General features: G+C 39.3%; 1 protein-coding gene across 3 annotated transcripts in view; it reads right to left on the reverse strand.

Moving 5' to 3' along the window:
* Positions 1-4130: 4130 nt before the first annotated feature.
* LOC131678578 (receptor-mediated endocytosis protein 6 homolog) overlaps positions 4131-23330 on the reverse strand; it is a 329363-nt gene continuing 310163 nt past the window's right edge. For 2 of the 3 annotated variants that reach the window (XM_058958806.1, XM_058958804.1), the window contains 3 exons: positions 4552-4722; positions 4387-4483; positions 4131-4333 (listed from right to left, as the gene is read on the reverse strand). In XM_058958806.1, the coding sequence (XP_058814789.1) occupies positions 4199-4333; positions 4387-4483; positions 4552-4722 (403 nt within the window). In that variant the 3' untranslated portion in view covers positions 4131-4198. Of the gene's footprint in view, positions 4334-4386; positions 4484-4551; positions 4723-4821; positions 4840-23330 lie in introns of all 3 variants that reach the window. The other variant, XM_058958805.1, reaches the window with a different exon arrangement.

Genomic DNA, 23330 nt, shown 5'->3' on the forward strand with positions numbered 1-23330 from the left:
CTGAGCACTCTTTGTCCCACCACGGGTTGGGAGAACGTTTTTGGGTGTTCACGTCGGGTACTCGTTTCGTCTGAGTTTGAATCGCGCTATCGAGAATCGAGTTGGACAAAAACTTATATTCTTCCTCCGGGGGAAGTATCTGTGTTGAATCGATAGTTTTGGATATCTCAGCAGCGTAGCTCTTCCAATCAATGTTTCGTGTGAGGTCATAGGGAACATTGATTGGTGTCGATGGTCTTGAACCAGTGGTGATTGCAATTACAATTGGTAAGTGGTCACTACCGTGGGGATCAGATATTACCTTCCACTTGCAATCTAACCGTAGTGATGTCGAGCATAAAGATATGTCCAGTGCACTTGCTTGCGCAGGTGGTCTAGGAATTCGTGTCATTTCCCCTGTGTTCAGAATTGTCATATTGAAGTTGTCACAAAGGTCTTGAATTGTCGAAGATCGATTATCGTCGTATAGACAGCCCCACCCCGTACCGTGAGAGTTAAAGTCTCCAAGAAGCAGGCGGGGCGAGGGAAGGTGTTCAATCACGTTGGAGAATCTTCGATATCCCATCATGGCCCTAGGAGGAATGTAAATAGAAGCAATGCAAAGATCTTTGCCTTTGATTGTTGTTTGACAAGCGACAACTTCAATGCCTGGCGTCGAAGGGAGGCTGATTCGATTGAAGGAGTAGCACTTTTTGATCCCTAAAAGTACCCCCCCATATGAGTCTTCTCGATCCAAGCGGATAATGTTAAAATCGTGGAAGTTGAGGTTTATATTAGAAGTTAGCCATGTTTCACATAGGGAAAATGCATCACAATGATTGTAATTTAGCAAGTGTTTTAATGAATCAATTTTGGGGATAATACTTCTGCAGTTCCACTGTAAAACAGTGATCAGATCCCTGATTCCGTCTAATAAGTTAGCCATCGAAGGATACGATCGCTGTAAGGAGGGGCCATTGTTCAGTCAACTGTTTTAAAAATGTTCTTACTGTTGGTAGAATAGCAACCAGCAAGCTTTTCATAGGATCGATAATGTTGAAAGCTGTGAATATCCAGTCCACAATGTCAGAAAATTTAAGGAATCCCGTTTTAGGTTGAGTTTCTGACTGTAAAATTGGAGCACTTGGGATTTTTGGTGCCCCGGGGAGTGCTGGGAACTCCTGGTTGTATCTCAATTTCCCAAAACCAGGAGGTATTATCTTCGGATTTGTACCAGCCCTTCCAGTTGATGAATTATTTTTATTTTGTACCCTTGTTTGGGACAACCTAGGACCCTTACGAGGAAGTTCAGGTGAGTTTTGATTAGGTCTTTTCCTAGAGTTTCCAAGCGGAGCCAAAGAATGCCCCTCGCAAGGGTCGTTAGAGGCGTTATCGTCAGTTGGCAAGAGAGCGAATGGGTTTTCGGAGATAAGTGGAACAGCTCTTTTAAGCATTTCTGCGTAAGAGCGTCTGGAGCGATCTTTGGCGGATCGCTTCAGTTTATCCGCGCGAAGTTTGTACGTTGGGCATGTCAAAAGTGCATGCGGATTCTCCCCACAGTAAACACACTTCTCAGCAGGGCTACTGCAAGTATCATCCGCATGGCGTTCCCCACATTTACCGCACCGTTGCTTGTTGCTACAGTAGGTGGCCGTGTGACCTAGCTGCTTGCAATTGGAACAATTCATGACCCGCGGTACAAACAGGCGTACAGGTAGACGAGCTCCTCCCACTTCAACGTAGCTCGGAAGTGCAGATCCGGCGAAGGTTACGCGAAACGAGTCTGATGGATAGTAATTACCATCTTCGATGGACTTTGAGTGCAATTGCTTGCACTCCAAAATCTTAACTGATTGAAGGTTAGGGTCCTTAAAGCGGCCAGCCCCATCATTCATCAGATCATCGACAGTTAGACCCGCATCACTTACCACACCGTCGATCTCCACATCACGAGAAGGGATGTAGACGCGATACTCCAGCGTAAAGAGGCTATTTCTAACGATATCATTGGCCTGTTTCAAGTCAGTAACGATTACGCGCAGTTTGTCTGACTGAACCTTTTTAATCTCGGTTACGGCCGAGTAACGTTTTGTCAGCTCCCGTGCAACAGTTATGCTGTTTAACGGTTTATTTTTGGGCCGAAAGTATACCACCCAAGGACCAGCGGATCCATCCTGGTAAACCTTGACTCGGGGGGGCTGTGAGACATTGGGGGAAAGTGGGGGAAGTGGATCGACCATAACATTATCTGTCTCAGTATCAGATATACGTTCTTCTTCTTCATAATATTCCTCTTCGGAGGGTGATCCTTCTGTTTGTTCCATTTTGTTGCGGGAGCAACACGCTCGACCGCACTGTTTAACTTAAATCAAAATAAAAAATCAAAAGCAATAAAAAGAAAAAAATCGATAAGAAAAGTAAAAAACGAAACACTTCACCAGTTGGTTCCTGACGAGCTGGTAGGTGAATTGATCCTTCGTTTGTTTTATTCGTCACCCGCGTGACCTTCACACATTAGAGCTGATATAGCTCGTCTAAACAAAGCCGTCTTTCAGGCAAGAAAAATGTTTAGTAACGCACTTCACTGCACTACTTTAACTGATATCGCAGGTAACAATTATCACTCGCGGGACTGTTTATTAGTAATGCTTTACTGCAGCCTCTGCCACAGCAAGCACCTTCGTACCACCGAAAAAACTAAACCACACCGGAGAGAACAAAAAGCACTTGTTTCCCGGTACAAAGTTGGGTTACGAATGAAGCAGCATTAAATATTATGCAATAGAGTTAACAATAATATTTTTCGTGTAACAATTCATCTGTAGCAGTATTATGAAGTAAGATCCTCAAGTGGATGATAAATCAAGGTTCAAAGTTCGTCAGGAATCTTCTTGTACTAAATATTAACAACATGGATTTCAGAAGTCTCCTCTTTGGTCATATTATGGTCTTCAATGAAATGTTCCTCAATCGTTTTATTTTCGACATCCATTGGTTTGAACATTTTTAAATAATTTAACCAAAAAGAGCAGGTGATGAAATTTTTCACTTTTTAACTATTCTAACTCGATAAAGAAATAGCTGTCAAAAAAGAAAATCGAGGGGTGTCCAAAATAGGTTGACATCAATTTTTTTAAGACATATTGTGGACACCATTTATTTAAGATTTTTTAGATAAAACATTGCGAAGAAACCTTTTGAAACACGTAACATGCATAATACCAAATCAGACAAACTAATTAAATCGATAAAAAATATTATAATTGTACATTTAAATCCTATTTGAAAATGTATCATTTAAACCGGTTCCTCTTGGCTATTGTTGAAACATGAAACGTTTTCGATGATATTTTTGAAAGCTGTGGATTCGGTTTAATTTTAAACAATTAGAGATGAATTAGTGATATTGAAACTTAATAGACAACCCAATGAATGTAATTGCTGCATCAAACCAAACAAATGCAGAGAAACTTGGCAGTGTAGGAGGTTAATACATTAACAGGGTCCAAAATATGTAGGGGTCCAAATTAGCTTGGTTACCCTACACGATTTTATGTTGTTACCTCCACTAAAACCACTTCAAAATACTCCCACCTTTCTTACAAGTACATTGTCTGCTTGTTGGAATCATATGAAATTATTGACCTGTATTCAATGCGGAGAACTCGGTAATAAAATTGTTTTACTGAATAGACTAACGAACGGGTACCCCAAGAAAATTTCGCTGAGCCCGGTGAATCAAACTTAATGCGTAAACTTTAGCCATTTGAAAGAGATACAAGCAGAATTTTAAGAATATGATCATCGCGGATATGTCCCGAACATTACCAGCCCCTAGTTTTTCGCTAAACGTGATTCATTTCTGTACGCTAGGAAAAAGATTCCGATGGAGATTTTAACATTGATATTTCAAAGCAAGAAAAATAAAATTTGTTCATTTCATGAAAGAATGTCTCAACGAGCTTAGAACCCAAAGGTTCTTTTCAGAACCACCATAATTATTATAAAGAATAACTTGAAACATTCCCACATATATTCATTCGATTTGAATTACAAGTCAAACGACTAGTCACGACACTCCGGTAATGTCCTAGACATTACCCACCCATCTTTTTTTTCGAAATTTTTAAGGATTAATTGTGTGACTCCTATTTTTGATTTAATAAATAGAATAACATGTATTAGTTTATTTGAAATAATAAATATACAAAAAATGTTCTCAATAGTCCATAGTTTTGATGAATGTAACTGCTGAGCAGAATTGAGTCCACCAATAATGATTCTCTCCAGATAACTTATCTCCGAAAAAACAATTAACATACTCAATGGTTGATAACAGATTAGTAGGATTGGTCTGTAATAAAAAATACAGCATATTTTGCATTGGTTTCGAAAATTTACATTTACCTGAATTATAACGTATATTAAAACTGGAATAATATCATCAGCTGCTACAGATCGATCGGATCCCATTGACAGAAAGCTTAATAAACTTTTAATGCATCTGTGAAAAACGAAACGCACAATATTAATTAAGAAGATATTTTGAAATTTTAGCTCCGGTACACTTACTTCACAACGCAGGCAACTTTATCGTGCGGAGTTTTATAAGCTGACATAAATGAGAGCTGTACCTGCGCAAATAACCATGGTGCTTCATTTGTATACGCTGTCGATATTCTGAGATGTGTATGAGATGGTGTGATTGATTTCCCTAGTTGGCCGATATGTTCATAGAGCATCCTATAACCAGAAAAATGAAAATAATATACATGAGCTTATCTTATGCAGATTTAAAATTACAATTTTACTGATAAATTTTTGGCGTGACTAACGACTTACCTTTCAATATAATGGCCCCTTTTCAAAATTTCGGAAAAAATGATGTAAGATTTTGAACGTTTATATCTTTTGTTGTACTGAATGGATTTAATCAATTTCTTCGGCATTTTGTCGAAAATATTTTTACCAATATTGTATTAAATTTAATTTAAATCAACGGAAAAATAGTGATATGAAAAATCTTTCGAAAACGAATCGGGAAAGGTGAAAATTTTCAGCCCATCCCGCACAGAGCCGTTAATATGGTGCACCAACCGAACAATAAAATAATGAAAAGTTTTAAATATAGGTCCACTACATGTTTGTTCCTATGATTATTCGTATTGGGTTGCACAACGAGAGCAGTTGGTGGGGGAAAGCTGGCATATTGTTTTTGTTATGCCATTACAAGCCGGACGGAAAGGAAAGGCTCATGATTGCACGAGAACGAGCGAGAAAACGATAGTAGTGCAAATTAGAGAAAGCGTTACGTACATTTTACACCTTAATAACTTTCCTTCTACTAAACGGATTGATAATCTTGTTTCATAAATCGGAAGGAAAACGTTCAACGCTTGCTACCGATACGTTGTTTGCTGTATAAAATTTGTTTAAATAGTTCAAAAACTACTTTAAATGAGAATCAACATTAATGATAAAACCTATAAATAGGGGTGTCGCAGCTTTTCTCAAAGCCAGATGTGTGTAAGATGGTCGTGAGAAGCTGCATCGGACGACCAATCAAATCGGCTAGAAAAACGTTTATGGAGGTGGTGGCGGTGAGAAGGCCAAAAAGCCAAAGGCTAAGAAACGCAGTCACTGAAAAGGCGGTAGCAACTGCCACTAAAAATGCCACCAAAACATCGAAGGCTGCAGCGAACAAGCCGAAGACTGCCCGAAGAAGATAAGTAAATTCACGCGTCTCTAATGTTGCCAACAGTCCTTTTCAGGACTAACAAAATACTTGTAAAGAATTAGTGGTGCTTATTTTCCGTTAGCGCTGTTAATTGTAGATGGATTTGTGTCAAAAAGAATTTTATTAGGAAGTTCCTTTTATTAATTTGTATAATTGAAAATGATCATATAAGAAAATATTTTTCAAATTTATCTACAAACCCGAAGGTTTTTGCAAATCCTTCCAAGAAAATCAGTGAATGTGGTAACTATGCCACTAAGCGAAAGCTACACCAAAACGAATGATGAAAATATTTCCATTTATCGCACAAAAGGCTGGCCTTCCATCTGCACCGAAAAGTTAATAAATAGGAACGCCTTGATGAAAAGAGTACTCATTCGGTGTGATCTGCGAAAGGGGAATGTTCATATGTATGTACGCAGTAGAAACAAATCCTCGACAAGGTTTGAGTCGTTTCGAAAGATTCTCGTCTTGTATCACCATAGTTATCTACAAACCGTCCTTATTAGGACGAATGCAAAATGGAAAAAGAATTTAACTAGAAAGATTCTTTTATTAACTAGTATTAAGTTTGCGTTTGTTAATTCTGTACTTTTAACAGTGAATCATAAGAAAATATTTTTCTAATCTACACACCTGAAGATTTTTGCAAATCCTTCCAAGAAAATCAGTGAATGTGGCAACTCTGCCACTAAGCGAAAGCTACACCAAAACGAATGATGAAAATATTTTCATTTATCACCTTCCATCTGCACCAAAAAGTTAATAAATAGGAACGCCTTGATGCAAAGCGTACTCGAGTTGGCGTCCTACGTCGATAGCGTAAGGACGTATTTTCGTGCTTGTAAAAGTCTCGCGTTTTCGAAATGTCGAAGCGCAAACGACGATCAGGTGGCTCGAAGGCGAGCTTGAAACCGAACCCGAAGCGTAACAAAAAAGTTCTGGGCAGCCTAAATATATCCAGCAACGTAAACCAGCCACCGGACGGCGATGTTTCGTCAGTACGTTCAGCAAGAACGGCAATCGGCAGCGTCATTAGCAGTCATGCACGGACTGCAATGAACGTCAGCGACCTGAATGGATTTGGTGGTCCACTGGAGGACGCACCAGCAGAAGCAATCACGACCAAACTTCCACCGCTCGTGGTTAAATCGTTTCCTCTCTCCTCTCTGAGGAAAGAGTTTTTGTCGTGATTTACGACTTACCTTTCAATATGGGGGCCCCTTTTCAAAATTTCGGAAGAAAAATGATGTAAGGTTTTAAACGCTTATATCTGTTGTTGGACTGAATGGATTTAATCTATTTTTTCGGCATTTTGTCGAAAATATTAGTAGCGATGTTGGATTAAATTTTAGAATATGTAGGACAATCATTATCAACGGAAAAATAGTGTTCTTTCGAAAACGATTTGGAAAAGTGAAAATTTTCAGCCCGACTCGCACAGAGCCGTCAATATGGTGCACCAACCGAACAATTAAATGACGAAAATTTTTAAATATAGATCCGCTACAAGTTTGTTCCTATGATTATTCGTATTGGGTTCCTTGACGAGAGCAGTTGGTGGGAGAAAGACTGCATATTCCTTTGGTTATGTCATTAAAAACCGGATGGAAAGGAAAGGCTCATTACGGTCCGAGAATGAGCGAGAAAGCGATAGTAGTGCATATTAGCGCGATTATATAAATATCGGTCGGTCAGTTTTTCTCATCATTCGTTCACAATCGTACTAGCAAGCAGTCAAGTCTACTGGTGGCGTTAAGAAGCCCCATCGCTATCAACTATCGACCAGAAACTGTCGCCCTGCCAGAAATTAGCCACAATTAAAGGTCAACGAAGCAACTAATCTGCAGGCTATCCTTCCAGCGTCTGGTTCGTGAGATTGTACAGGACTGCAAAGTCGAGCTACGCTTACAAAGCTCAGCCGTAATGATGCCCCAAGAAGTCAGCAATGCCTACTTGATCGGTTTGTTCGAGGATACAAAACAGTGCGCCAAGCGCGTAACTTTCATACTAAATACAACAAACTGGTTCACCGTGTCCGCAGTGAGTGCACCTGAATTATGGTTCCACAATAAAACAATAAACGGTTCGTTTCAGGGCCAATTAATTGTGTTCTAATAAGAGTTAAACTGAAATTTCCATTTTAAGGTGTATAACAAATAATTTTCAGAAAGCAATATAAGAAATACGATGTGTGGAAAGAAAGAGAATTTAAATTATCCTCTCTAGCTCGTTTTCGTGCACTGCTTTTCCATTCCTTTCTGCTGCTAATACCATCATAACCAAAACGAATGTGCTTATTCCCCCACCTTCCCATGGCCAGTGTTGCCACAATTGCATGTCGCTATCACAATTTGAATTATTTTATTGATCCTCTAGTATTGATAAAATATTAAACGTGCAAGGTACTAGTCGCATGCTTTTATTCTAACTTTTAGGCAACCTCCGTTGATTAACTGCATAAATCGATTCGTTTGTGCAGTTCCTTGCTAGTAGTAAGCAAAATAACCTTGATCAGCGCTGACAAATAAGGTAAAAGAATTTAAAACTGAAAATCTTTTCCTTCGCCAACTATTTTCCATCTTTTCAAATCTGTAACATTCTTTGAAAATATTGTTGGAATGTTGTTATTGAAAATCTGAGCAGGCAAGTTTGCTAGCTCTGGCCATGAATTGAAGGCGATGAAAAGACAGAATATTCGTTTTGGTTATGCTATTGTGCTTTTCACCGAAGATTAGCATGCGACGTTATCAATTCAAAATCAGGGGGGTGCTGTCTAGCAAGTATCTCGTACCCAACATAAGCTGGACCGGACCTGATAATCACGGTTAAACAGCAATAAATAATACCTAATACAAATATGTCAATGACTAGTACACGAAACATGCGAAACCGCTTACCCTATATTCTCTTTTTGGGGTGAAGTAAACTAAAAACGGGGTCCAAAGTGCTGGACCGAGGCGAGATGTTGGGTACGCGCAAAATATATGTGATTTGACAACCACAGCCTACCCCTGTTCTAAATAGCGAAATAATTGAAAATATACCTTGTTAGCTCCAACTGCCTAGTTTAGAACAAACATCTAGCAATATATAGGCCCTGTTGGTCAGGTATCGGACGGTCATATAATTGACAGTTCATGGATTTATTCACCCCTTCACTACCTGTTGAGCGAAAATCGGAAATTATTTGTTACTATTTTTTGGTACCCATTTAATTTATTGTTTAGTGTGCCTTTTTGATTCCTCACTCGATTCCTTTGCATCCTCCTTAGTTTTTCCTTGGTTCAAGAGCAATAGTCGCTCAAACACTTCATATAAAAATCAATTCAAATAACATTTTTGTAGCCTTGCGGAATTCAAAAGGTTAAATCTTGAATATGGTGGTTTAGCAATCTTGTTTTTTCGCTATTTTTGCCAATTTCCAGTGATAACCATAATAGTATTGGTAGTCAAACGGAAAGGAAAGGTACATACATATTGGTCGGTCGGTCGGTCATTCTCATCATTCGTTCACGTACTAGCAGGCAGCCAGTACAAAAGTTCACCGAAGGAAAGCAGTTGGCAACGACGACGGTCCGAAAAAGTACCCCAGCTACTGGTGGCCCATCGCAACCAACTACCGATCAGGAGCTGTCGCCCTGCCAGAATTTTACCCCAACTAAAGGGCTACGGAGCAACTAATCTGTAGGCTATCTTTCCAGCGTCTGGTTCATGAGATTGTTCAGGACTGATGCCCCGAGAAGTCAACGACGCCTACTTGGTCGGTTTGTTCGAGGATGCAAAATAGTGCGCCAAGCGCGTAGCTTTCAGGCCAAATACATTAAACTGGCTCACCGTATCCGCGGGAAGTGAGTCTAAATTATGCTCCTGCAATAAAACAATAAACGGTTCTTTTCAGGACCAATTAATTGTGTTCTAATAAGAGTTAAACTGAAATATCCATTTAAGGTGTATAACAAATGATTTTCAGCAAGTAGGTAAGAAATACGATATGTGGAAAGAAAGAGAATTTAAATTATCCTCTCTCGCTCGTTTTCGTGCACTGCTTTTGCATTCCTTTCTGCTGCTAATACCATCATAACCAAAACGAATGTGCGTGTTCCCCACCATCCCATGGTCAGTGTTGCCACAATTGCATGTTGCCATTACACTGAATTATTTTATCGATCCTCTCTAGTATTGATAAAACATAGAAAGTGCAAATTACACTAGTAGCTTGCTTTTATTCGAACTTTTTGGCAGCCTCCGTTGATTAACTGCATAAATCGATTTGTTTGTGCAGCTCCTTGCTACTTGCAAACAAAATAGCCTATATAAGCTCTAACAAATAAGACAAAAGAATTTAAATATATGAAAATCTTTTCCTTCCTTCTTTTCAAATCTACAACATTCTTTGAAAATATTGTTGAAATGTTGTTAATGAAAAACTGAACATGCAAGTTTGCTAGCACTGGTTACTAGACGCTGAGACAGTCACAATAGTCGATAAAATAAAATCACTCAGGCAGGCAATTGGTGAGGGAACAAACCAAACTGGCTCATTGAATGAGTTTCAACGTCGCAAATGCTTAGTGTGGAAGTTTACCGTGACTTAACTTTTTGTCGGTTCCGACAGCATGAAGTAACAAGTTACTTTACGCTTGTCCGGACATGCCGTAGACTCAGGTGATTCGCATTTCTAATGCCAAAAGACCCTGACTCCTACGGTAGCAGACAAAAAGTTCAGTCGCCGGTGAGCTCTAAGCTTGCATATATGATCCTTCCACGCTTTCCTAAACTTTCTCCCTTCAACTCCTTGCTATCCCTTGAGTACTATGGCTCTAAATATTGAAAAATATACTTCACCTTCCAGTCCCTTGCTAATTAAATGCCGTAACAACTGTTGATAAATTGACTCAATAGGTCGTTAACAAAAATGGTTAACAAAAAATGGTAAAAATACGTCCTTAAAAGGACAGTTTTTTCAGCAATATGCATTTCATTTGCGAGTTTCATCGTTCGATTTATGCTTTCTTTTCGGTCTTCTTGGGCAGCACTCCTGATTGGATGTTTTGTTTTTGAGCAATGGTCACTTGTTTGTTCAACTTTTCGATGTTACGAATCGCCAGCTGCTGAAGACGTGGGATAATTCGTCTTTTTGTTGTCACGGGCAGCATTTCATTCTAATTTCAACACTTTAACAGCAAGGTATTCCATTACAGCTACTAAGTAAACGACACTCCGACGCGTTCAACACAATTTGCTTGTGTATCGACCAACGAAGGGGAGGAGCTACGAAGAACACATATTGAGGACAACACAAAAAAGGACGAGCTTACATTGTGCTGTAGTCAGGTATAAAAAATTAGCACGCTGCTGCTCAATATCAGTTTGTTTGTATCGTCGTACCATATACGTCGATCTAAATGTTTCCGAACATTGTTAAAGGGCACAAGAAGAGGCGGCCGTCCGTTTGTAACTGTCAGAAAAGTTCACCGAGCACGCCGTCTCAGATGGCACAAATACACTAGCTCCAACTAAATTCCGAATACTGCCCAAACAAAAGGACCTTTTCAGTGCCACCATTTATCAGCAAAGAATCGAATTGAAGTTTTATTATTACAAGCATCAGAAAGTTACTTGCCAAGAGCGTTGGATAGTAAGTGAGCCCCTTGTGAACAATATCGTCCGCATGTCGTAGAATGGCACGAAATAAAAAGATAAAAGATTTTTAGGATTACCATATAGACAAATATGTTTGCATATTTTAGATTTCGATGTACGTGTATCGATATTTCGGTATTTCCATTAGAAATAACAAAATAACTGCTTTTAATACAACCTATCAGAAGATAGTCAAAATTGTAGCATTTGTATAACCAGTCTAAAGTGTATTTTACTTCACTCCGGTTATGTCTCTGACATTACCCACCCATTTTTTGTCTAATAATTTAATTAAAAATCAGAGATTTTTATTGTTAACTATTTAATTTCGATTATTTTCTCGAAAAAGTTCGATAAAAGTCGTTCGTATCCTTCCAGGCAATTTTGTTTTCTTACGAGACGACACAATACCGGGCCACAAAATCGCCTGCAGATATGCAATTTACAAAACATTTGGAGCGTTACTTCTTATTTCGATACACATATTTTGCTGATCAAAGTTACAATGAAAATTTACAACAAATTTATTTTATTTTCATAGTAAAACGAAATAAGTTAGCAAACAATTTGGGCGTTTTCAATCCGTAGGTACCAGTACTTGTTTTAAAAATGCAAACAGTTACGTCTGCCTGATTTGAAGAAAGTTATTCGAAAAACTTTTAAAAAGATTGATCAATGGTCCCCCGTTTTACGGTACCGTGTCCGCTGCTGGCGATATCTCCGTTCGACTTTTCATGTCGAAGTCAAAGACCTCTTGGTGATCGCAAGAAGCAGAAAAAGTTTTCTTACCTCGCTTAGAGCTCTCATCTGCGCTGCTACCCAGCCACCTCTACCAGAAAGTAAGGGAGAGCTTGAAAATCGACGTAAGGAGTTTTTTCTAGACCAATTCGATGATCGTTCTGCATTGGTTATCAGCCAACCCGTCCCGGTGTTTCGAAACAGGGAGATTACGAGAGCCACTAGGAGTGGTGCATGGACCGTTCCCCTCCTTGGGGAAGCAGAAAAACTTACCAACTTGATTTGGATACAAAGCAAGATTTAACGCGAGAACTCAAAATGAAACGAGAAGCTGTTTTGGAATTTATATAAAGACCATCAGAAAAAAAATATAAGCATTATTTTCCCATTATTTCTAAACTTATACTTAGTGTATTAATTTTGTTTATTTAAAATGGATTGTAATCCAGAAAATCCTTCTGATCTTTCCTTTATTGAAAATGATACACAATTTTCTATGCCGAATAGTCAAAATTTAGAATCTAGGATTAGAAAATATCCTTTGTCAGCTAAAGGTCGTTTTACTGTTTATTTCAGGAAAAAGGAGAAACCAATTAACGTTCTCCTTATTTCTGCTGAAATTTATAAACAATTTAAATCAGTAAAAGAAATTTAAAAAATCTCTAAACAAATTAAAAATTATTTTTTCTGATTGTGATGAGGCAAATTTATTAGTCACATCAAAACTTTTTGCTGATATATACCGTGTTTATATTCCATGCGATCTCGTTGAGATTGATGGAGTGATTTTTTATGAAACTATTGATTGTAATGATATCATTAATTTTGATTCAGGAGAGTTTAAAAACAAAACAAAATTCTTCTGTTCAAATATTACATAGCGAACGTCTATATAAAAACCTATTTTAATCCACCTAGAGGTGCAGTTGTGCCTTTCTCATTTCTTCAAACTATGATTTAATAGCTGGTTCGTACAATATAACATTATGGAAATGTCTTTCGTTCTTATTACACTTGGTAAGTATATATAAGAGCACCTTTTTGCATTCATCGCGGTATCGGTTTGAATCGGAATTTTCTATGTGATCGCACTCCACAACCCGTAACTCCGGATGTCGGATGGAGATGGAATTTAATATCAGTTTCCGGGGACGCAACACCTTTCATTTGAGACTAAGTTGATCAAATCGGTCTAGCCATTTTCGAGAAACCAATATAACCGTTATTCTGAATTTGGATGCTTCCGGATCCGTCGATGGTGGCCAGTGTGGCCAAAGAGACTTTGAATGACCTAGATCTACAAATTCAAAAGTTGTGTTTACATTTTGGAAAAAATTTCACCTTTTTACATTCATCGCAGAATTCGTTAGAATCGGGGTTTGCTGCGTGATCGTACGTATCACCCTGTAATTCAGGAACCAGAACTCGGATCCACACAAAATTCAACAGCAGCTGATGGACCTTTCATTTAAAATCAAGCTTGTCAAAATCGGTTCAGAAAATTCCGAGAAACCGATGTGGACAAATCAACAAATTTTGTTCTGTAACCATACTCTTCAACTCGTAATCCGGAACAAGATGTCGGTTGAAAATGAATTTCAATAGCAACCTATGGGAACATTATACCTTTCATTTGAATCTTAGTTTCTAAAAATCGGTTCAGCCATCTCCGAGAAACCGATGTGGACATTACATACATACATACATACATACATACATACATACATACATACATACATACACACAGATATTTTGCGATCTCGGTGAACTGAGTCGAATGTTATATGAGACTCGGCCCTCCGGCCTCGGTTAGAAAGTCGGTTTTTGGAGCAATTCCATAACCTTTCCACGGTGTCTTTGTCGAACAACTTTATTAAAAAAAAAATCGGCATCTGTAAAACTTCGGAATATGAAAGAATGGACTTTTCCCTTTCATTTGAAAGTAAAATTAAAATATTCTGTCGGGGGGTCTAGAACAACTTTTTATTTTAAAGTTTTTTGATTGAAAACACAAGCTTAAGGCGAAAGGTTACAGTATCGGCTGCGGCGCTTTCTCGAATTTTTAAAACTTTTACGTAAAAGATATCAACAATCCCTCTCGTGTAAAGTTGCGCAAGGAATTAAGCTATTTTTTGGTATAACTAAAATTTTAAAATTTTGATGATTACTCACGGCTAGCATTTTCTAGTTCGAATCAAAATATCTCCGATATTTTATTCAAAAGTACCCAATATTATTGCATAGGATTGTAGCCTGTTTTGTGTAGAATTTTTCGTTCGCTTACATTATACAGCTACGATGCTTCGTTTACGAGTTATTCATATTTTAGTAAAGTTGATGAAATACCCATATTTGCAGCCGCATTTTTACCAAATGCCGTGTGTCCATTCTAACTTCAGTGAAAATGAATACAAAGCGCACGCGCATGCATGATGTCGGTTTTGTGCCAGACCGGACTAAGCGATATTACATTGATACAGAGAAAAACGTGTACAAAGATTGAATCTTTGCGTTCTTTACGGTATTATTCGTAATGGATTCATTTCATAATTCATGCTAATGATAATATTTTTCAAATCTGGCGCAAGTGAAATGTAGCTGAAGAAGAAATTTTTGATTCAATCCTATCATTTTCTCTTCTTTTGAGATTTTGCTACTTAGTCCGGTCTGACTTTACACCGATCATACAGCACAATGGTGAAACAGGTAAGACATCACAAATGTCGGTTAGGCGCATGCTACCGCATGGTTGCAGCCACGTGTTTCTCCATTGATGATTTCTATAGTCTGACTGTTGGTTTGAATATTTCATTCTTTCCGATATGTTATTATAGTTACTAAATTGCCTGGGCGTTCAATAATAAGGGATGCCGTTGAGGTGGAGCTTCCATACTGCATTGTCAGTAGCTTTTCGCATGTTCTTGAGAGGTGAAAATTTGGTTACCCACCCACTAATAAAGAATAAAGACGATAAACTGCTTGCCGGGGAAATAAACGCACAATTCAAATGTTTACATTTACCAGGCTGCTGATGTCAGCTTGTGAGAATTATAGGTGATTTTTCGTAAATGTTTGGGAGCAAAATTCTTCATTCTATGTTTGAATGAAGAACTTTTCTCCCAAACCTTCACACAAAATCACATTTTGGAAAGCATACTTCAGCATAGTATGCATATGTATCATTAGTCGATTGTTCGATCTAGTAAAAGCTTCTGCTAAATCGCGAGAGATTTTGAAAAAGGCTGTAGTTTTTAAATGTCCGTGTTTGTTTTTGCAGATATACGTTTCCCTACACCCAAAACAATTTCCCAATGCAAAAAAAGCATTACATCCTTTCGAACATATTTTGAATTCGACTCATGCCTTGTTCGCATTATAGACCAAATTTACCTACCGCATTATACAAACACAACTCAATCTGCTATGAAATAAGTTGGTTGAAAATAGTCGCTACAGAATAGTCTGTTCGCATGTAAAAGTATTAGTTGGTTTTGCTTGCTGAATCTTTACCCCACAAAGTGATGTATTCTATACATGGACACTTCTTTGGTGTTTGAACGAAATTCTGTCTTCTAACACAGTGATGATCTTTTGTCTGCAAACGGCTCATTTCAACCACACTAAACGCGTGTGTAGTTTACCTATTCACGATGGTGTGTGTAATACACAATAATTTTTTCGCGCAGCGAAAGGTCTATGCAGTAAAATTATTTCCCTCTCATTCCACGCTTCAGAGAAAGGTGGAAGCAAATGATTTGTGCTCAGGTTGATTTTTGATGATCGTTGACCAGGGCGATGCTGTGAACTGGATTCGCATGCTTGAGATGACATGCAAACAATTCAAATGAGCAACTTCTACTTCTGATTAAAAATACAAAACCAATTCATCACAGCCCTTATAGTTTATGTTGTCTTACACTTAAACGCTTTCGACGCAAAATATTGATACGATATCACCTGACTTTTAAAAATACTGTCGCAATAGGGGATCCCAGAAATAATTAGGGGACGGCTTTTATCAAACAAAAGTTCAATTAACTTGTTGGTCCAATGATCCTATATGGTTAACTTTCTCCTGCCTATAGTGCGCTTAATTATTCATCAATCATTAAAATCATTAATAAAATGCATGATACTGTTTAGCGGCTAGAACTCCCATACCGCTGGCATATTGAGGGTTGAGAGAACGCCGAAAGTTTATCGTAATATCATCTCAGAAACAAAACCCGCACCCCATCAATTTGATGATTACCGTGTGCTATTCTCTGTAAGATGCAGTAAGCGATCGATGGATAGGCGAAATGGAAAAAGGTTCTTGAGCGTGTATTAGAATTTTAAAGCCACTTGTATACAAGTGAAGATGTTATTTACATGTGTATTAGTGCAGGTCATTTTAAAACTAATACTCCGATATGGCTGAATTCACGAATTCATTCCCATTTGTAAGTTTGTGTATGTTTCTATAGCTTAATCACCATTTCATGCAATTTTGTCCCGGACCAATATCGCTTTATATGCATTATACCAGTTACAATGCAAAATTCTCATTAGAATCATGCTTATTCGCACGTAAATCATACGGTTCGTGTTTTGGGTGTACGTTCTTATTGCTGGCTTGAACCTTTCAAATAGAAATTCGTTCAGTTTACTCTACATATAAAATAATGAGGGAGTAGTACAAATGTCCTGTCTATAACAAAGGTGATAAGCTGGATCGTTGCAAGTACCAGTCAATCACATTGCTGAATACCATCTACAAAGTGTTCACCGTTGCCCATAGAGAAAAATGGGGAATTCAGAGCAGGTTCACAACAAACGAAATATTTTCGATTCGACTAGTCTTTCAAAAATGTTGCAATTACAACGTGCCACCTGTTTATAGATTTCAAAGCCGCATATGATACAATCGATTGAGATCACCTATGGGATCTAATACACGAATATGGGTTTCTAGCTAAACCGACATATTTGATCAAATCGACTATGGATCGAGTGATGTGTTACGTCCGAGTATCGGGGACACTATCAAGTTCTTTTGAAACTCAAAAAATGCGGTAATAAATGGTAATAAATATGTACACGAGAGCAAGAGGTTCGAAGGAAGAAACATTACACCTTATGCTCATATGCTTGGTTCTAAACCAAGAGGTGTGATATAGGATCATGTCAATCATCATTTCAACACTCTAATAACCAGACCTCGAAAGCGAAATTTCCATCTCGTTACATCTTAGCAGTTTAGAAAATATTGCAAACTACTATTTTTTTGGGCTATCTAGACTACTGTACTACTACTGCTGCATTTAGATGCGACCAAAGTTGAACTTTCTACGACTAAAAAGTCGGTGCAAGTACTACAAAACACTGAAAATTACAATTATGTGAAAGAATTTAAATCTATCGTGAATAACCATGAATGATATAACCTTAAATTATTTGTATGTGAGCGAAACATTTCTAGAAGACCGTTGATAGTTTCTCATGTAAGGAACAAAAATATCTTCACAATACAATACAGAAAATGTATCTTCACTGGATTTATTATGAAATTAGTATGTATATGAGTGAGACATTTCTAGACTATTGCTGATAGTTTTAACTCAATGAGCTATTATATCTTCATATATAGTTCAGAAAATTTTCTTATTTTGAATTCAGATTTGTTATTTGGCCGAGTCTCATACACCAATCGACTGTGTGTGTTTTTTTGTTTTTGTTTTAGAGGATAGCAAAAAACTTCCAAAGAGTCCCTGAGGCTGCAGGAAAAAAATATATTAAACTGTAACGTCTCAGGGAGCTGGTTTGTGTTGCCACCCGACTCGCCAAAAACCACTACTCTTGCCCAAAACCTGAATCCTTCCCGGCACTACCTTACGGCATTACTTCGGGGAGGGGGTTTTTATGAGCATAACACCCACTCTAATTCCACTACTTAGCAGTTAGTTCCTTCAGTAGGGTTACAGCACTACTCCTCGACTGTGGTGTGTTCTTCACCATCAACACAGACTGGCAATTTCTACATGGTAGTCGGAAAGCTAGCAGGGGGTCGAAACTTTATGCTCTTCCCCTACGAAGACAATCTGGGCGGCAAACTTCAGAGTGTCTAATTTACCTAGCCCTTCGGCTCCCTTGTGCCACTCTGCACCGAAACTTTCTTCTCGTACCATTCAGCACCACTTACTCGTTCAGCTCCCGACTTTTTCGCAAACTACTCGGTCCAGTCCCCAACGATGGATCTGGCCTACTCCGAAGGAGAATTCCTAGGCGAGACAGGTTCTCCCGATACCGAGCGGTAGATTTCTCCCGATGCCGATGTTCGTTTCCGTGAGTCAATTAGCTCCCCGCTTTGTTCTGATCTACTCGATAGAGAGCCCCAGCGATGGACCTAGCCTACTCTATGGACCAGCCAGTAGGTGCTAAGGTCCATCCAGCGATTCCGGGTGGAGCGTAGCTTCCGGTTCACTGGCGCCCCAATAATCCATTGCTAGCTATTCGACGCGGTCTGATCCCCGGCTGTGCATCTACCCTACTCACGAGCTATCCGGTAGGGTGTTAAGGTCGGTCCGGCGATTCCGGTTAAGTCTGACGTCCGTATCACTGGCGCTCAGATGACTCGAACCCGGTTCTACGTTGCGTACTACTCAACTGGTCCCCGGCGGGGGACCTAATCTACACCAACGGATTGGTCCCCGGCGGCGGAATTTCTCGCGAATCCCAATTTGTGATTTAACGGCAAACTTTCTAGCCAAGGGCGTACTTTGTTGGTCCCTTCGTCACTTCCTCTGCATCTCGGAGAGTATACTCGTAACCACTCTATTGACAGCGTCCCAGGTATGCTCGTCGTGGCACATCTCTTCAACGATACTATCAACTATCACACCCTACGAAAACTTCTCCGAACCTAGACCACGTGTTCCTGTGTCTTTGCACGTTTACACACTCCGGGCAAAGGATTGCCGAAGCATGTCCAAACCGGTGCAAGTACTTCCGGAAGCATCCGTGCCCGTACAAAACTTGCATCAAATGTAAGTTCACATCTCCATGTTTCCTATGCACCCAAGCTGTCACATTTGGGATTAGTCCTCAGCCATAGTGATGCATTTTCGGGATCATGCCGGCGAAAACGCATACTACCTCCGACGATATTGTTCTGTAACCACTCGCGACTCGTACGGGCATCAGCCGGAATGGCCGGTTCAGCTTTTCACGATTCCGCTTGGTTTGCAGCGCTGCACCCCAGGAACCTCATATCGAAGTATCGATGACGAAACGGTAGATAGCATACGTCTCGTCTCGGTAGCCGACAATTGGCATGATTCTCGTTGTCTTCGCCGACTTTTCACAGACGTAGTCGACGTGGTTGTTGAAGCTCAACCGGTCGTCGGTTATCACTCAAAATTCTGCCCTCCAACGTCGATCTGAATCCGCTGAATCGCTTTGACGCTGCTTGTGGTGGGTTATTTACAGCTTGACTCCGTTCATCCAGCTCTCGGTCGCGTCTATTGTCTCCATCACCGACAACTCCACTTCTTCAAATGTCTCACCAATCACCGTTAGTTACATGTCGTTCGCGAAACCCACACAGAAAAAAATATTGTGTAATTTTAGTTTATTTTCATAAACATATTTGGATCATGATTATAAATGTAAAATTAAGTTCCACCACAAATCCACACGACTTGTCGTGCTTTCTTCAACGAATTTTATTATAATTCTACATGTGGATTGAAAATTACAGTTTCTTCAAACGGAAAACCAATGCACTTCAATGTATTTTTCACACGCTTATTGCTGTAAAATGAATGACATGTAATATTACACGAACGAAAGTGTAAAATTGTATGCTTTTTGATACTCTAATTGAGTGCATTGATTTTAACGTAATTTTCAATCAAAGTTTTGATTCAATCTTTGTATGTTTACATTCTTATTGATTTACATGTCGTTTAAATTTCATTATTTTTTGTGCGCGCTATTTTCACTTTCCTGGGCAGCCGAAGAGTTATGACCCCATCGTATACCCGTTCCAAAGAGTTGGACCAAGAATGGAGCCTTGAGGAACGTACGCTGTGAATGACATTGACTTCTGCCCTTCGCTCGTCTCGCACTGCAGCACTCTGCTCTAGAAGTAGCTCTTCAGGATCTAGCATAGATAGTTGGGAACCCTCATTCTGTGCAGTGCTGCAGCAATGGCTGTCCAGTTGGCACTGTTAAATGCATTCTTAACATCTTAACAACAAAGCCCAGTATCGATATCCTCTTCACTTCTGTTTAGATGCCTTCTCAGCACTCTTAAACATTGTCAGAATTGCACCCACTGTTGACGCTTCTTGCGCAATCCGAGCTGCCTCTTAGTTAGTCCGCGCGGCTTCGGCTGCAGTACCAGCTTCTATACCTTCCAAATTTCGGGGAACCTTTATATAAACACATCAACAGCACCATCCTGAACACGTCCGGATATGCCAGGATCGCACGTTTGGTGTTCTATCCGAACCGGGGAATTTCTTTGATTTCAGACACTTCGATGCTTTGTCGAGCTCATCGTTACTTACCAATCGTCGTGCTCCAGCATTAGGCTGAACTGCTTTACTGTCCACCTTGGAGGAGCGTAATAGCTACACACGAAGACGCCATTGATTTTGGCGATCACGAAGCCTTCATATGAGCGTTCTACCACTTCTTGAATGGGAAATCTGCCCATAACTTTTATCACAGCCGTTCAATCGATATGAGAGTTCCCAAAATCGATTTTCCAGCGCGAGAACGCCCTCCATCACTACGAGACTCATCGTATTGGTCGAGTGCATGCAACCCAAGGCAATGCGCAAGCAACGATACTGGATTATCTCCAGTTCGATGAAGTGTATGTTCGAGGGTACTTTTTAAGGTTTTAGACCACCCAAATAAAGGACGGCCGATTGCCTTGCGATGGCTTCAGTCTTCTTGGATATAAAGGGGGCTTTTGACTCAGTTTCTTTCTGAGTAGCTGCACCAGAATGGTCTTTCACCGATTTTAAATAACTTTTTGCTAAACCTGTTGTCTGAAAAGCACATGCATGTCTAAGTTCCCTGTTCTACAATTTTTACGTAAATGACATTGACGATTGTCAATTCATGCACGCTAGGGCTACTTGCAGACGACGCGCAGTGTCACCTAGCCGGACAAAACCTCTAAATTTTATTTTGGATTTTTCATGATTTAACATTTTCTTTGTTTGTAAAGAGGTTTAATGGAGTTTTCTCAAAATATTAGGTGTTGAAGACGAAAGATAGATTTTTTGCAGAACTTCAAAGAAATAGATAGATGAACAATTCTGTAAAAAAATGTATTCAAACCTATGTTATTCAAATGACTATATATTTTTAGTTAAGATTCCGATTAGGGTCGCACTGGTTTCATTTGAAAGGTTATTCGCTGGAGTTTTAACTTTCCATTTAGTCGATACAAGCTTTTTTCTTATACAGACATGAAGCACAAATAATAAATCGCACATTAAATTAAAATTATAATGTTCAAAGTGGCTGTACTTTATTTTGAAACAGTTCGGAAAGATCACTTGTAGTTAATGGTGTACGTTCCGAAAATGAATGTGCTTTTTGCCCCGACGTATGAAAAAATGTGATTTTTCATTATATGTCTGAAGGAGACGCATGTTTGTGTTTGATTCCCCAAGGTACGAAATATAATTTATGAATGTCTACCAGCATTATCAACAATTGAAAAAATGTGTATTCTGCTAAAAATTCGCTGCACCAATTTTTTTGAAAATGAATTCTCATATATTGTGCACCTCAATATTCGTAAATGTTGAATTTTCGAACCATGAACTAAGTACCAAAATTTTGAGGTAGAAATAAAAATTAAAAAATAACATCAAATATGAATTCAGTGCGACAAAATTACCCCAATGTGAAGTTTTCATCAAATTCGGGTCACTTTTGAGGTTTTGTCCGGCTTTTGTATGGAAGATGATCACTGTTCGACGGGGTGGTCTCTGTTACAGCGCCCAAGGTATTTGGGGGTGTTTCTGTTTCCGCTCTGCCTCGAACATACACTTCATCAAACTGGAGAGAATCCAGTATCGTTGCTTGCACATTGTCGGCGTAGCCAGAAATTTGGTTTTGACGAAAATCTTAGATTTTTCAAAAATGTTGGCGGGTCTATTGATGACATTTAATCTGTAGGCCGCGATCGACTGGGTACTACCGTGTTCTGCAGTAATAGCGAAATAGGATGGTGTGAGCGGGCATGGGTGCTATAACCCTACTGTAGGTAGAATTAAATACCTGTCGCATGTGTCAGTTATGTTGGGTGGCGGACTACGAGACAGGTTAGGTCAAGTTCAACGAGTGGCCCAAAACACCACTTTACTAACAATCAAGCAGAAAAGGATGAGCTGAAAATTCGCAACTTCGAAACCGTATCATTGGAAGAGCTTTGATGGACGGGGCAGAATGTGTGGAAATGCGGGTATCGAGCGACGGCATAAGAGCTGGGCAAAATGCGCCAACGCGTATCAAGTGGCAGGCGATCAGCGAAAGGATTTGTGTAGTGTGGATCAAATCCACAGCATTATCAATGTGCACTGACCTCACGAAGCCGAGTAAGATGCATTTTATGCGCAGCTGGAGCATGTCTATGATAGCTATGATGTCATCGGTGACATAAACATCCTGATAGGCCGGGGCATTGTATAAACCGGTTATCGCACAGGATAGTCTGTAAACCTTATAAACAATGTGCAGAAATTCTCATGATTGATAAGTATATTATGACGAACACCTAAATAACGAAGCAGTAGACGACAAGAGTATTGCAAGAATCAGCTTGGAGACGCGCGCAGTCGACGACAGATTCCGGATCTACCTAAGATTCATGAAAAAATAGGACGGTTGGACCGCTAGCAATGATCAACTGTCATATAAGCAACTCAAACACAGAGTAGAGGAATTGGCTAGAGCACTCCACTGGGTGCTTTTGAAGATCTGGAAGGAGGAGATTTTACCGAAGTATAGGATGTAGGAAGCAGTATGTCCCATCTATAACAATGGTGTTTATCAGGAAATCAATTTTCAAATCTTGCATGGTGCGGGTAAAAGCTTACTTTCGCCACTTTGCTTTTCGTATTTCAACAAGTTATTTTTTTTAAATCGTTTGCACTGAAAGATGCACCTTTGCATACTAGAATAGTAAACGTCATCTACAAGGTGATCTCCCAAATTCTTTGTT

The sequence above is a fragment of the Topomyia yanbarensis genome, chromosome 2, assembly GCF_030247195.1.
Source record: "Topomyia yanbarensis strain Yona2022 chromosome 2, ASM3024719v1, whole genome shotgun sequence".
Classification (NCBI taxonomy): domain Eukaryota; kingdom Metazoa; phylum Arthropoda; class Insecta; order Diptera; family Culicidae; genus Topomyia; species Topomyia yanbarensis.